The sequence below is a fragment of the Moschus berezovskii genome, chromosome 5, assembly GCF_049115385.1.
Source record: "Moschus berezovskii isolate FMDL1 chromosome 5, NW_MosBer_1.0, whole genome shotgun sequence".
Lineage (NCBI taxonomy): Eukaryota > Metazoa > Chordata > Mammalia > Artiodactyla > Moschidae > Moschus > Moschus berezovskii.
In genome coordinates, this window is record NC_142464.1 from 69,674,901 (window position 1) to 69,688,388 (window position 13,488).

A 13,488-nucleotide genomic window follows, 5' to 3' on the forward strand; every position below is an offset into this window, starting at 1 on the left:
ATAGATGGAAAAATAGTGGAAACTGGTGTCAGACTTTATTTTTTTGGGTTCCAAAATCACTGCAGATGCTGATTGCAGCCATGAAATTAAAAGACGCTTACTCCTTGGAAGGAAAGTTATGATCAACCTTGATAATATATTAAAAAGCAGAGACATTACTTTGCCAACAAAGGTCCGTCTAGTCAAGGCTATGGTTTTTCCCGTGGTCATGTTTGGATGTGAGAGTTGGACTGTGAAGAAAGCTGATCGCCGAAGAATTGATGGTTTTGAACTGTGGTGTTGGAGAAGACTCTTGAGAGTCCCTTGTACCGCAAGGAGATCCAACCAGTCCATTCTAAGGGAGATCAATCCTGGGTGTTCATTGGAAGGACTGATGCTAAAGCTGAAACTGCAATACTTTGGCCACCTCATGCGACGAGTTGACTCACTGGAAAAGACTCTGATGCTGGGAAGGGTTGGGGGTGGGAGGAGAAGGGGACGACAGAGAATGAGATGGCTGGATGGCATCACCGACTCTGTGGACATGAGTTTGAGTGTACTCCGGGAGTTGGTGACGGACAGGGAGGCCTGGTGTGCTGTGATTCATGGGGTCGCGGAGAGTCGGACACGACTGAGCGACTGAACTGAACTGAAGAGCTGCACTGCTCAGCACACTAAGTCAAGTTGCCTTTGATACAGGTCCTTATAGAAACTTTCATGCTCCTTATTGCTCACTATCGAAATGTTTAATTATCACCTCTTCTCATAAACTACTAGCTCCATAAGGGCAGGAACTGTGTCTGTCTAGCTCATCACTATTTCCTCTGTATACCTAGTGGAGAGGGTATCAGTAAATATTTCTAGAGGAGTGAATTAATGAATAACTGAAAATGAGAAGGCTTAAATTCTTCAGATCTCCTGCCAATTAGCAGGTGAGCTAACTACTTATGCTTGCCTGATTTATTTTTAAAAATTTACATGTCAGACTATATCGGCCTCTCCTTTCATCACCCAAGGACATGTTTCAAATAATACATGATTTTCGAAGCTACACCCTCTAGCTCTGGAAAAGAATAATTTCTTTCCCTTCATCATGCTACCATGCTTTCTTGTGTCCTTGGTTTTTGTCCTGTTTCTTGTTGGTACCCCCCTCAGCTATAAAGTAAACTTGCACTGGTTTAAAATAACTCTCAGTTTACCTGTATGCTCAGAGAAAGTGAATGAAGTCGTTCTGAAATTATTAGCTTAATTATGTCAGTAATCACTGGAAAGCAAAACTTATCATGAACAAAACACAATATGGATACTTAGACTCAATTTATCAATATTATTGTTGTAAATTTAACATAAATAATGTATATCCTAAATTATCTAGGAGTATTGTGAGGCTCACAGTATATACTTTTAAGAATTTCATGGTAATATCAAGATAATATGTTCTAACACCACAGTTTATCCTCAGCAACTTTACCAAACTCAAAATAATCAAGGTTTGACAAAGAGTTTTTGCAAATTCTCAGTGGACAGAGGACTTGTCTTCTTAGCTGAAAGGCCTTTATTTTCTGTAACCATTCACTTCCAAGAGCTGACTTGATGCTTTAAGGTACATCACCATATGGATTTATCCCTTACCCTTCTTGTAGGTGTTCAGTTCAGTTCAGTCACTCAGTCGTGTCCGACTCTGTGACCCCATGAATCACAGCACACCAGGCCTCCCTGTCCATCACCAACTCCCAGAGTTCACTCAAACTCATGTCCATCGAGTCGGTGATGCCATCCAGCCATCTCATTCTCTGTTGTCCCCATCTCCTCCCACCCCCAATCCCTCCCAGCATCAGACTCTTTTCCAGTGAGTCAACTCGTCGCATGAGGTGGCCAAAGTATAGGTGTAGCTTGTAATATAATTTGAATGGAACCTTCCCTGTGCCCCAGGTGTCCTTACAGCATCAGTCTGGGGTTCACCCTTTGTTCCTGGGCTCGGTCATAATCTGCCTGCAAGTGGCTGGCATGAACCACGCCCCACTGCCACCTTCTCTGGTTCAACCAGTACGGTGTACCCCACAGTCTCCTGCACTCAGGCTAACTTGGTATCATTGCGTCTAACATGGAAACATAAGATGGGGGTGCTATTCCGCAGTAATTGTCAGGTATTAATAGAACTTACCAACAACACTGAAAAGCCTTATTCAGAGACAAGTTTCAATATATAATTTGTTGGCCATGTGTTTATTTAAAACCACTAAGATTTAATCTGTTTGAAACAGTCTTCCATCTTGAGAATCAGCGTGCATAGGCTTTGGGATTCAACCTGATAACCACTCACCAACTTCACAACCTTAGACAAGTCACCTCTTGTCCTAAGCTCTCTGAATCAGTGTCCTTTTCCGTAAAATGTTAGGACTTGGAATAAAATGCTAAAAGTATGTTGTTTCTGGAAATCAACTCACAGAGCAGCATCTCATACATAGTAGATAGTTAACAAATGTGGAGGTTAGAGAAGTGATTACTGTGCTACTCTTGTGAACAGCGTCTAAGCATTGTAAGGAAGCAGTTCCTTATGTGCCTTATAACTTCTGTTCTTTCTTCCCTGTAGTGTGGAATTTGTAAAGGACAGCTTGGAGACGCAGTGAGTGGGACGGATGTTAGGATTCGAAATGGTCTTCTAAACTGTAATGACTGCTACATGCGATCCAGAAGTAAGTCCTTTTGGGGGAAATGCCTTGAGATGTACAGGTGCAAGCACATGCCTTTCCTGGACCAGTTTAGGAATTCAACTATTTCTCCCTATCAGTTGACGCTTCTACACTAAAAGAAAGATTTATTAGCAATGGTAAAGAATCTGCCTGCAATGAGGGAGACCTGGGTTCAATCCCTGGATTGGGAAGATCCCCTGGAGGAGGGCATGGCAATCCACTCCAGTATTCTTGCCTGGAGAATCCCCATGGACAGAGGTGCCTGGTGGGCTACAGTCCACAAGGTCACAAAGAGTTGGACATGACTGAGTGACTAAGCACAGCACAGGTAAAAGAAACAATAATGAAATGACCCCTTATTTACTGTTTGTTCCTTACTTGAATGACTGCTGCATTGTGACCAAATTCTTTTTAACCAGAAGGGCATTAATACACTAGCAGGTGAAAATGTAGACCAAGTTTGAGACATTGCCTGAGCTCACCATGGAGATTTCAGTGAGATACAGGAATGCTATAAGGTCTGTAAAACCCCTTATTTGTTGAGTATCTCTAGAATTCCAGCAGCATGTGGAGGGTATCTCACATGTGAAGAGTCGCTCTGCACTGTTCATCAAATCAGGCACCTGCTCCTCCGACATGCCTACATTCAGGCATTATGCCATAATGTGGGCTTGTTCCCAACTAAATTGAAAATTCTCTGAGAGACAGAATGGTGTGTTCTACTTCTCTGTGAATCCCCACTCTCCTCCAAAATGCCAGAGTACATACTAATCAGCGCTTAACCAATGTGTGCTGCCTTGAAGCTTCCTTGAGCAGCCTGCTCTCCCATCTTAGGCCTAGCTCTCCTGATGTAGACAGGTCATGTATTAATAAATCTGGGGGGCCACAAGGGGGTGCTGTTGCCCAGCTGCTGTTTAGAAAATATGAAACTAGCCGGTGGCTAGCCTCTGAATCTTCCTCAGTCTCCATCATAAATATAGTCCTTATGCTGGATAGGGCCTCTCTGGTGACTCAGTTGGTAAAGACTCTGCCTGCAATGCAGGAAACCGCCTGCAGTGCAGGAAGCCGGGGTTCAATCCCTGGGTCAGGAAGATCCCCTGGAGAAGGAAATGGCAACCCACTCCAGTATTCTTACCCGGAGAATCCCATGGACAAAGGAGCCTGGCAGGCTACAGTCCATGGGGCCGCAAAGAGTCGGAAATGACTGAGCACACACATACAAATGCATATATATGTGTATAATATATAATTCTATTTTATTTAAACTATATTTGTATTTGTTTGTTTTGTTTTTATACATTAAAAAGGAAAACTAAACCCTTTTGTCCCAGGATTCAAAGTAATCTTTTTTCTATTATTTACACAAATTGGAGTTTTTCTGCAACCTCAATGACCTGTTGAGTGTGAGCCATGGAACCAGAAGAGGGCGCTGTTAGGTTGAAGGATGGTTCAACCAGATTTGAAAGTGCTGTAAATCTGCATTTCTTTCATAATTTAAAGCGATTGAAGGATACCAACAGAGAACAAACCCAAACCCACCTCTGGATAACAGTGACCTGTTTTCATCCAGATTTTTATTTTAATTGAGAAGCTGGGTGTTTCATTGACATTTCTTTTAGAAATTAGCTTTTAGGATCTAAGGCAGCAATTTTTCTCTTGTGTATACAAATATAAAGGATGTTAAGTGCTTTTGATTCTAAATCTAAAGACAAGAACCATGGGGTTCCTGCAACTGTCCTTTAAGATGAAAAATAGGTAATTGGAAGTAGATTAAAGATACTATTTTTTCTTTATTTAATATTTTTGATGCACTAGATATTTTTTTAGAATACAAATGTACTAAGACAAAAGCAAAAAGGTTCATTATCTCTTTGCCTAGAGAACCAGTATCTATATTCAAAAGAAGAATAAATAGAAGGTATAAATGATAAAAGTTTTTTAAAAAATGGATTGTTTAGAAAGATAAAAAAAATTTAAAATGAAAAAAGTCTTTAAAGTTAACCACGTAATCACTTTCTAATAATTTCTTGAGGACAGAGGCAGGTTGTATGTTTGTATATATACATGTGTGCGCACAAACAGATGCATGTGTGTGTGACACATCTACCTTTGTTGGTTTTTATTTCACAAAGGTAATGGCATAACCACAGTGGTACTTAGTTTTTGTTGCTGCTGTTTTTAACTTAATGATGAAAGTGAAAGTGTTAGTCGCTCACTGGTGTCTGACTTTGTGACTCCATGGACTGTTGCCCACCAGGCTCCTCTGTCCATGGGATTCTCCAGGCAAGAATACTGGAGTGGGTTGCCATTCCCTTTTTCAGGGGATCTTCCCAACCCAGGGACTGAACCCAGGTCTCCCACATTGCAGGCAGATTCTTTACCATCTGAGCCCCCAGGGAAGACAACTTAATGATATATCTTGGCAATTTTTTCATATAGCGTGTTCTTTCTCCTCATTCTTTTTAAAACTCTTTTATGGCTACATACAGTCCCACTGTATGGACTTACCATAATTTAAAACTAACACGCTATGAATGGCTGCTCCAGTTAATTCCAGTTTTTTTAATACTATTTTTTAAATGCTCCAGTGAACATCCTTTTCTGTATGTCTTGATGAACCTTTGAAAGCGTTTCCACAGGGTAGATTCTGAGCAGTGGAAAGTGAAGTCGCTCAGACGTGTCAGACTCTTTGAGACACCATGGGCTGTATGTAGCCTACCAGGCTCCTCAGTCCATGGAATTTTCCAGGCAAGAGTACTGGAGTGGGTTGCCATTTCCTTCTCCAGGGGATCTTCCAGACCCAGGCAGATGGTTTACTATCTGAGCCACAAGGGAAGTGGAACTGCTGAGTTAAAAGGCATGTGTCTTGTAAATCTTCAGGCAATTTGCGTAATTATATTCCCCGAAAGAGCACATTCTCTGCAATGTATTTGAGAGCCTCTTTCTTTCTCCACGCCTTTGTCAGCTCTGGATATCATCAAACTTTTAAAATTTCCACTCTGCTAGGCAAGGGGGATAAAACCTCTTTGCTTTGATCTGTAGTCTTAAACTAACTATAAGTGAGTTTAAGCATCTTTTCATTTGTTTGTTCACCATTTATACTTCTTTTTCTATTAAAACCTTTTATATTTCTTTATCATTTTCCCGTTATTCTATTATTAGTTGCTTTTTATGAGTTTTTTTGTAAATTAAGGAAATTTTCCCTTTATTTTATATTTGCTACTTTGGGCAGTTATCATTGGTCTTTCCACTTTGTGATTTTCTTTTTTCGTAGAATAAATTTTCAGGTTAGGTAGTTAAACATATCTCTAATTTTTCCTTTTTGGATTCTGGGTTTTGTGTTCTACTTAGAAAAGCTCTGACTACTCCAAGAGTATAAATAAATTTAGCTGCGATTTCTCCTAGAATTGTTTTTTATTTTCTTTTTGGCGTATAAACATATGATAATTAGGAATGTATGTGGGGATAATAGAAATAAGAAATAAGATAGATACTAGATTTATTTTGTTTTCCAATTAGCCAATTGTATGACTATAACTTACTGAAAAATCCCATTTTTTCTTATAAATCTGAAAGGCAACTTTCTCCTAAACCAAGTTCCCATGTATATTTTGGGTCTATTTCTGGATATTTTATCATGTTTTATTAACATATTCTCTAGTATCAGTTTTAATTAATATAGCTTCTATATTATGCTTCAATATTGAAAGAGAGACTGGTCACCTTCTCTCAATTATTTTTTCCAAGTTTTCCCGACTCTCACGTTTATTTTTCCAGATAATTGTTAATATCATTTTAGACTAAGCTTTAATCAGGTCAACAAATGGCAGGGAGAATGACCACCACATCTGAGAGTACTGCTCATCTCTTTCTTGGTGTCATAAGGAAAAACTCTACCTTCAGAGTGAATAGGGGGATAGGGGGAGAGGCTAATAGTTGGTTCAGTTCAGTTCAGTCGCTCAGTCGTGTCTGACTCTTTGCGACCCCATGAACCACAGCACACCTCCCTGTCCATCACCAACTCCCGGAGTTCACTCAAACTCACATCCATCGAGTCAGTGATGCCATCCAGCCATCTCATTCTCTGTCGTCCCCGTCTCCTCCCGCCCCCAATCCCTCTCAGCATCAGTCTTTTCCAGTGAGTCAACTCGTCGCATGAGGTGACCAAAGGATTGGAGTTTCAGCTTTAGCATCAGTCCTTCCAATGAACACCCAGGACTGATCTCCTTTAGAATGGACTGGTTGGATCTCCTTTTAGAAAAGTATAAATCCACTTGAATTGATTGAATATACCCCAGATGCGGTAAAGGAGTCAGAATGGGGGAAATGGCTAAAAATAATTTTTTTTTTTTTACTTGATTTTGATCTGAAGTTAAGAAGAAGGGAGATGGATAGATGTGAGAGGTTGTTTACGTCATAGGCATTCTTAGTGAAATGAAATAACTTCATTGTGTGGAATAATAAAACCTGAATATATAATCCTATTTTCTTCAAGTAACTGGTCACATTTAAATGAAATTTTTTTCTTGGAGGGGGAAAAATAGCATAACAGCATATTAAAATGCAATTCCTAAAAGTAATGTAAACAGTTTGTAAGTTCATATGTAAATGGGAAGAGAAGTGCAAAGCAAATTACCTGTCACGAATCAAGCCATCACATGGTTTAACTGGTGCCATTTGTGCTCGGGTGCTGGATGACCGTGGCTTGTGTCTGTTTGATCATTCACTTTCATGAAATGCATTTAATGCAAAATCCCTGGCGTCTTTTCCAATGTTGCAATTGCCTCATCATAACTCTAGTGCCTAAAATGAAGGAGAAACTTTGTGAAGGTTTCAGCAGGAAATACGGTACCCAAACCATCTAGATAGAGTTGCCAGATAAAATACAAGATGCCCAGTTACATGTTTTTGAGTTTCAGCTAAACAATGAATTTTTAGTATGTGTATGTCCCAAACATCTCCTGCTCAGGATTTAGCACAAGTGTATCCCAAATATCCCATGGGATATATACTAAAAAATTTATTTATTGGTTATCTAAAATTCTGATTTTATTGGGTGTTCTATATTTTATTTGCTAAATCTAACAATCTTGTTTCTAGATCATATGTCAGATTCCTCTTGTTGCAATGTATTTATTCTTAGAGAAATCACAAGCTAAGGAAACTGAGAGAAAAGAAATTATTTTCTTGCTTATTTGCCACAGAAAACAAGGAATAAAACTTGGTGGAGGTCATTTGGTTTAGGGTGAAATCCAGAGGACTTCAACAAAACTTGACAGGGCATATGAACCACCTGGGCTCCTTGTTCAGTTCTGGGATAGTGCTCGAGTCTGCATTTCTAAATGCTCCAGGTGATGCCAATATGGCCAGTCCCTGGACCACACTTCAAGTGGCATGATGGGACAGATTTCCCCTCCCTAGAAGGAAGAGATGTTGGCAATGGTCATTACTAATTTCAGAAATGTTTAAACATCTACATCCAGAATGGTTGACTACTGTAATCAAATGTTGCTCTGTTTTCTTCATGCCAGGTGCTGGCCAACCCACAACCTTGTGACGTGGTTTTCAAGCTTCCAGATCACTCACCATTTCCTTACTGAGGGTGTCCCCTGGCAGTTGTTTAACAAAATCCCAAGTTCAGGGGCTCCACAGCATTCATCTGATTTCTGAAAGGCTATTTTAAAAGATGGTATCTGTTCTTTTGTAGCACAGTGTTTATGTTTTTCCTGGTTTCCTTTTTTTTTTGGCATTTGCACAGTATATACAAAAGAATATTGAATTGTAATGATTCTGAACAGTTCAAAAAGAAAAGGTCTTAGCATGGTCAAACAGGCTTACGGTTTAAAATATGTTATTCTCTCTTTTGGGAGTTAATGAGATAAATGATGCAATAAACCTGTTTTTTTCTTTTTTTAGCATTTCTAGGAATTAAACATTTTATGTTTACAGAATTGAGCTGCAGAAAATGCAGGACATGCCAATTTTTGAGACACATGGTCTTCTGAGTCAGGAGCATACAATTAATGCATTTCAGAAACTAAAAATCACACCATCTAGCTGTGAGCTATAACTTGTTTTTACTGCAAAGTCACTAGGCTGTTAATATATACTGTAATCTTGAAACATTTGTGTTACTTACCTTTTGAGGTGGAAGTCATATCAATAAATTATTGCACCGTTAGTATTAGATTCTGTGTCCTTTGGAAATTATGCCATTGATATAGGCTGAACCATCAAATAGAGAGAACCCTTGTAATATTGGCTAGGTTTACACTCTGGGACATTGCCCAAGGGTAGGAAGAAACCAGAGGGACATAATTCAGTCATTATTTCCAAAGTTACTACCAAAATCTGTGAGGAAGTTTGATCTTCCAAAAAGTGGTGGGTCAGTGATAGCCAAGAGAGCTTTGTTGCTTGCTTCTCTTCATGCTCTAGATTAAATAAAAGGCTCAGTGTGGGACATATGGAAGCTGTCATCGAGTTCAGTCCATCATTAGGTGTGACCACTGCTCACCCTTGCCTGCAAGTTCTCCTTGGGGGCTGAAGCCCAGGTGGCTAAAGAAAAGCACCGAGTCCATCCTAATAGAATCCAGTGACATACAATGTGAGAAGCCACTAGTGTGTGATCAGCAAGAACCTACCACTCACATCATCCCCTTCCCACCCCACTGGATACCTACCTGCTCTCCTCCACACCAGCCTTCACCAACTCTCTTGACTTCTGGAATTCCAGAACCAAGAATTCTGGACCTTGCTCATGGAGAAGTTTAGCAAGGAACTCTTGTGGAGGGCTGGTTAATTTTTTTGCCCTGTGTGATGAGTTTCATCTGGCCAAGAAAGGAATCAAGTTATTAAGAAGCATCCCATTTTAGATCTTCAGGCTGTTTTCCTGAAGACTGGGGAAAGGGGACTATTTATTCTGCCTTAAAATGATGGCAAGTAAGTGAAAATGACAGATGACATTTTGTGAATGTAGACTCTGGATATACTCCTAATAGGCTAACGTAGTCATAAAAGGAGATCAAGTAGATGTTTTTCTGTTATGTAAGCAGTAATTTTTTTTCTGTGTCTTATTGAGTATGGCTAGCAATTATTTATTTACATGCTAGACGGTTCTCTGCATGCGGGTTCCATGTAAGTGCAGAAATTTCCTCAGCCACTGGAGATAGTTTGGCCACTTTGCTATTTGGACGAGCTGTTGTTAGATTGAAATTTACACATCATTTCATTAAAAATTGTGCCTTAGAAAATGCAAAGCTGTTGCACATAGTAATGAATTATGGATGCAGTACATTGAAGAGAGATGAAGTCACTTCCAAGTTCTCAAGACTTCTCATGGAGGTGTTGGCTGCTTTACAGGGAGAAAAAATTTAAAAAAAAGAAAAAGAAGAATTGAAAACATTTTGAAAATGTACAGATTAAGTCCAATATTTTGATTAACCACCTGCATGTTTTATTAAGTATTTTGATAATATGGATGTTTGCACTTTGCATGATATTAGAAGAGTACTTTACCACCAATAATGCACAAAACATGTACAATAGAATCATTCATAACCGATTTTTATAGAATACTTTTTACATGTGGAACTCCATCCGTTATGTAAGGATTATATGAATATTGCACATTCTCTTCTGGTTTCACAAACCCATTTATACATATTTCTTAGTGAGACTCATTGTACATGTATTGAAGCTAGAATCAAGTCAAGAAAAATAAAGCCCCATTCTCCAACTGCGAAATGTGCTTTTCCATAATGAACAATAGTCACCAGCACAGAATAATCTCCAACATTTTCTAAATTCTAATTGCCAACTGTTTCTATTTATATTTGATTTATATTTCATTTGGAGTCTGTTACATGGCAGCTCGGGCAGACTAGATCTTGTTTTTTCCAATGCAGCATAATGAGTATGATCTATTTCTTTTCAAATAATCTTTGAGATCCCAGGAAAAAAAGTGCTGTGCTCCGTTGAGCTACAATGTAAATGTGTTTGTTTAAAAAACAGATGAGGCAAGTGAGTGATTTATTGTTCCTGAGGAAGTATATCTTTTTGTTCTTATACTTCAAAAGCTAGTCTCTTCTTTCTTAAGAAAAAAAAAAAGGGTAACTTTGTTTTTCACTTGCAAACTTTCATGACGTGTTCATTCTTTCTGTGTAGTGTTATTAATGCAATACATACTATAGTTATCTATACACAATGTAAGACTTAACAAGCTGAAATGATCCACCTCATATGTGAGTCCATCCAAAAGATGTTACTATTCTGGGTGGGCCAATGTTCTGTATCAGTTACACTAACCTTCATTTAAAATATTTATTCTAAAATGACTCTGAGAAATAGTAAAAAATAAAATAAAAAGTTGTCTAAGATGCAACAGCTTTTATAGTAAATGTACATTTATAAATAAAATACTCAAATTAATTTTGTATTTCGCTGATTTTTTTTGAGGGGCGGGGAGTCAATTTTCTTACTTGGGGAAGAGAGAATCAAGTTCTCTCTTACAGCTTTTGGTCCAGAATTACACAGTCAGATGATAGCAATGATGCAGATTTTCATGTGTATATTGATGCGTCTTGAGGTCAGCTGTTTAAGGCAAATCAAACTTACCAGCTGACTGTGCGTGCTAAGTCACTTCAGTCATGTCTGACTCTTTGTGACCCTATGGACCATAGCCTGCCAGGCTCCTCTGTCCGTGGGATTCTCCAGGCAAGAATACTGAAATGGGTTGCCATTCCCTCCTCCAGGGGATCTTCCCACCCCAGGGATTGATTGTAGGTGTCACTAAGGAATTGCCTTCCATTGAAGGATTCATATTCCTTGAGATGAGATGAACAATAACCAGGAGAGGCCGTGTGAATCTAGTGGAAATTGAACAACCAAATGATGGTTAATTTCCAGTACTGGCTAGAGAAAACCACATCAAACCCTTTGAAGTTGCTATATTCTGCTGCTTTTTCCAGCGCTATCCCGGTGCTCACTCTCAATGTAAACATACAGTCTGTTCACAGAGGACATTTCTCTCCATTGTTGAATCAGGGAATATGCTTTGCAACAGTGGCATTCTGCTGATACTGTTAACTTTCCAAAATATACATGTATCTTGGCTGGCCCTGTACCTCAAATTTGTAGGTGGTGACAGTAGCAATCAAATTCCTTGAAAGTTTCCATCATTTTAAGATACAGTATTCTAATTGTCATTGCAAGTTGTATTCTGCTTTTTTTTTTTTTGGCAAAGTGGGGTATGAGTTAGTAGTTGCTGCTCTTTCCATAGAAAAGAGCAGCCTCTTCTTTGCCTTTAGAAGAGAAGTTTGGTAACTACCAGAGTGGTTTAATATATCCATTGTTATGTAAGTGAAAGCTTATTCAACTATAATGCAATTCAAGACAAAGAAACAATTGTTATTCTAACATCTGAGCTATGAGGAATGTCTTTATTAAAATAAAAATATTTTTATCTAGGATAATGTTGAACTAGCTTTTTTTCCATTGACTTTCTTCAAGACCTAAAGAGTTCTTTTCAGGGTCCAAATCTGGACCACAAAGAATCTCTCCTCATCCTTCAGCATTGTCTAAGTCAGGGGTTACAAATTCAAATGACAGGAGGTACCAGTTAGGCATTGTAAATGAGAACCAGAAGAGGATAATATTAAGAGAGTGGTGTAGACTATGGCAAACTGAAAAAATGAACAGTTCTGTCTAACAGATGAGTTTGAAAGTGAAAGTTGCTCAGCCGTGTCCGACTCCTTTCACCCCATGGATGAATTCTCCAGGCCAGAATAGTGGAGTGGGTAGCCTTTCCCTTCTCCAGGGGATCTTCCCAACCCAGGGATTGAACCCAGGTCTCCCACATTGTAGGCAGATTCCTTACCAGCTGAGCCACAACAAATGAACATATCTACAAAACAGACTCACAGACATAGAGGACAGACGTGGTTGCCAGTGGCGGGGGCAGGGGGTGGGAGAGGGAAGAATTGGAAATTTGAGATTAGCAAATGCAAACTAGTATATATAAGGTGGATAAACAACAAGGTCCTACTGTATAGCATAGGGAACTAGATTCAATATCCTGCAATAAACCATAATGGAAAATAATGCGAAAAAGAATATATGTATAACTGAGTCACTTTGCTGTATACCAGAAATTAACACAGCATTGTAAATTAACTATACTTCAATAAAATTTTCTTTAAATGATGATAATAAACATTGGCACTGGTACACAGTGGGGGAAAAAAGAACAGTTCTGTGTAAAGGAAAAAGCAGCTATCGGGCTCTAACCAATTGTTTTCATGTGAAACCCCCAGCTTTTTAAAATGTTGACAGCAATTCAAAACATTTTCCAGCACAGTGCCAACCAAAATTGTGTTGCTCCACAAACTGTACCCACAAGTTCAATTTTGTTCTCAGCCTACCAGTCCACAACATGTAGCTAAAACCTTCGCTTTTCTATCAGCTACTAACTTGCTCTGCTGTGAGTCATTTCATTTGACCTATACATCAAGATTTGCCCTCGGAGTTTTTGCTTTTGGAGTATCTTGAGTCATTCAAAGATGCTGACAGATCCGTTGATTAGCAGGTGGTATGGCTACAATTCATGACACTTTCAGCGTTATTCGCGTATTGTCATCAAAGCATGCAATGCTGCAAGCACCCATGTTCAGCATTTTGCAGAACCATGCCCTTCCCTTCCTTCTTTCTTCTGAATGACTCAAAAGGACAGAAGAGTGTGCAAATATACAAAATAGAATTTTTTCTAAACTTTAGCACCATTTTCTTAACTGTACTTTTGCAAGCACCATTTTATTTATCA

At 39.0% G+C, this 13,488-nt stretch overlaps 1 protein-coding gene across 23 annotated transcripts in view; it reads left to right on the plus strand.

Moving 5' to 3' along the window:
• The window catches only part of LIMCH1 (LIM and calponin homology domains 1), a 367,162-nt gene extending 356,063 nt beyond the window's left edge, over nt 1–11,099 (plus strand). For all 23 annotated transcript variants that reach the window (XM_055435132.2, XM_055435131.2, XM_055435134.2 and 20 more), the window contains 2 exons: nt 2,573–2,675; nt 8,204–11,099. In XM_055435132.2, coding sequence (XP_055291107.2) covers nt 2,573–2,675; nt 8,204–8,229 — 129 coding nt within the window. In that variant the 3' untranslated portion in view covers nt 8,230–11,099. The remainder of the gene's footprint in view (nt 1–2,572; nt 2,676–8,203) is intronic.
• Nucleotides 11,100–13,488: the final 2,389 nt, after the last annotated feature.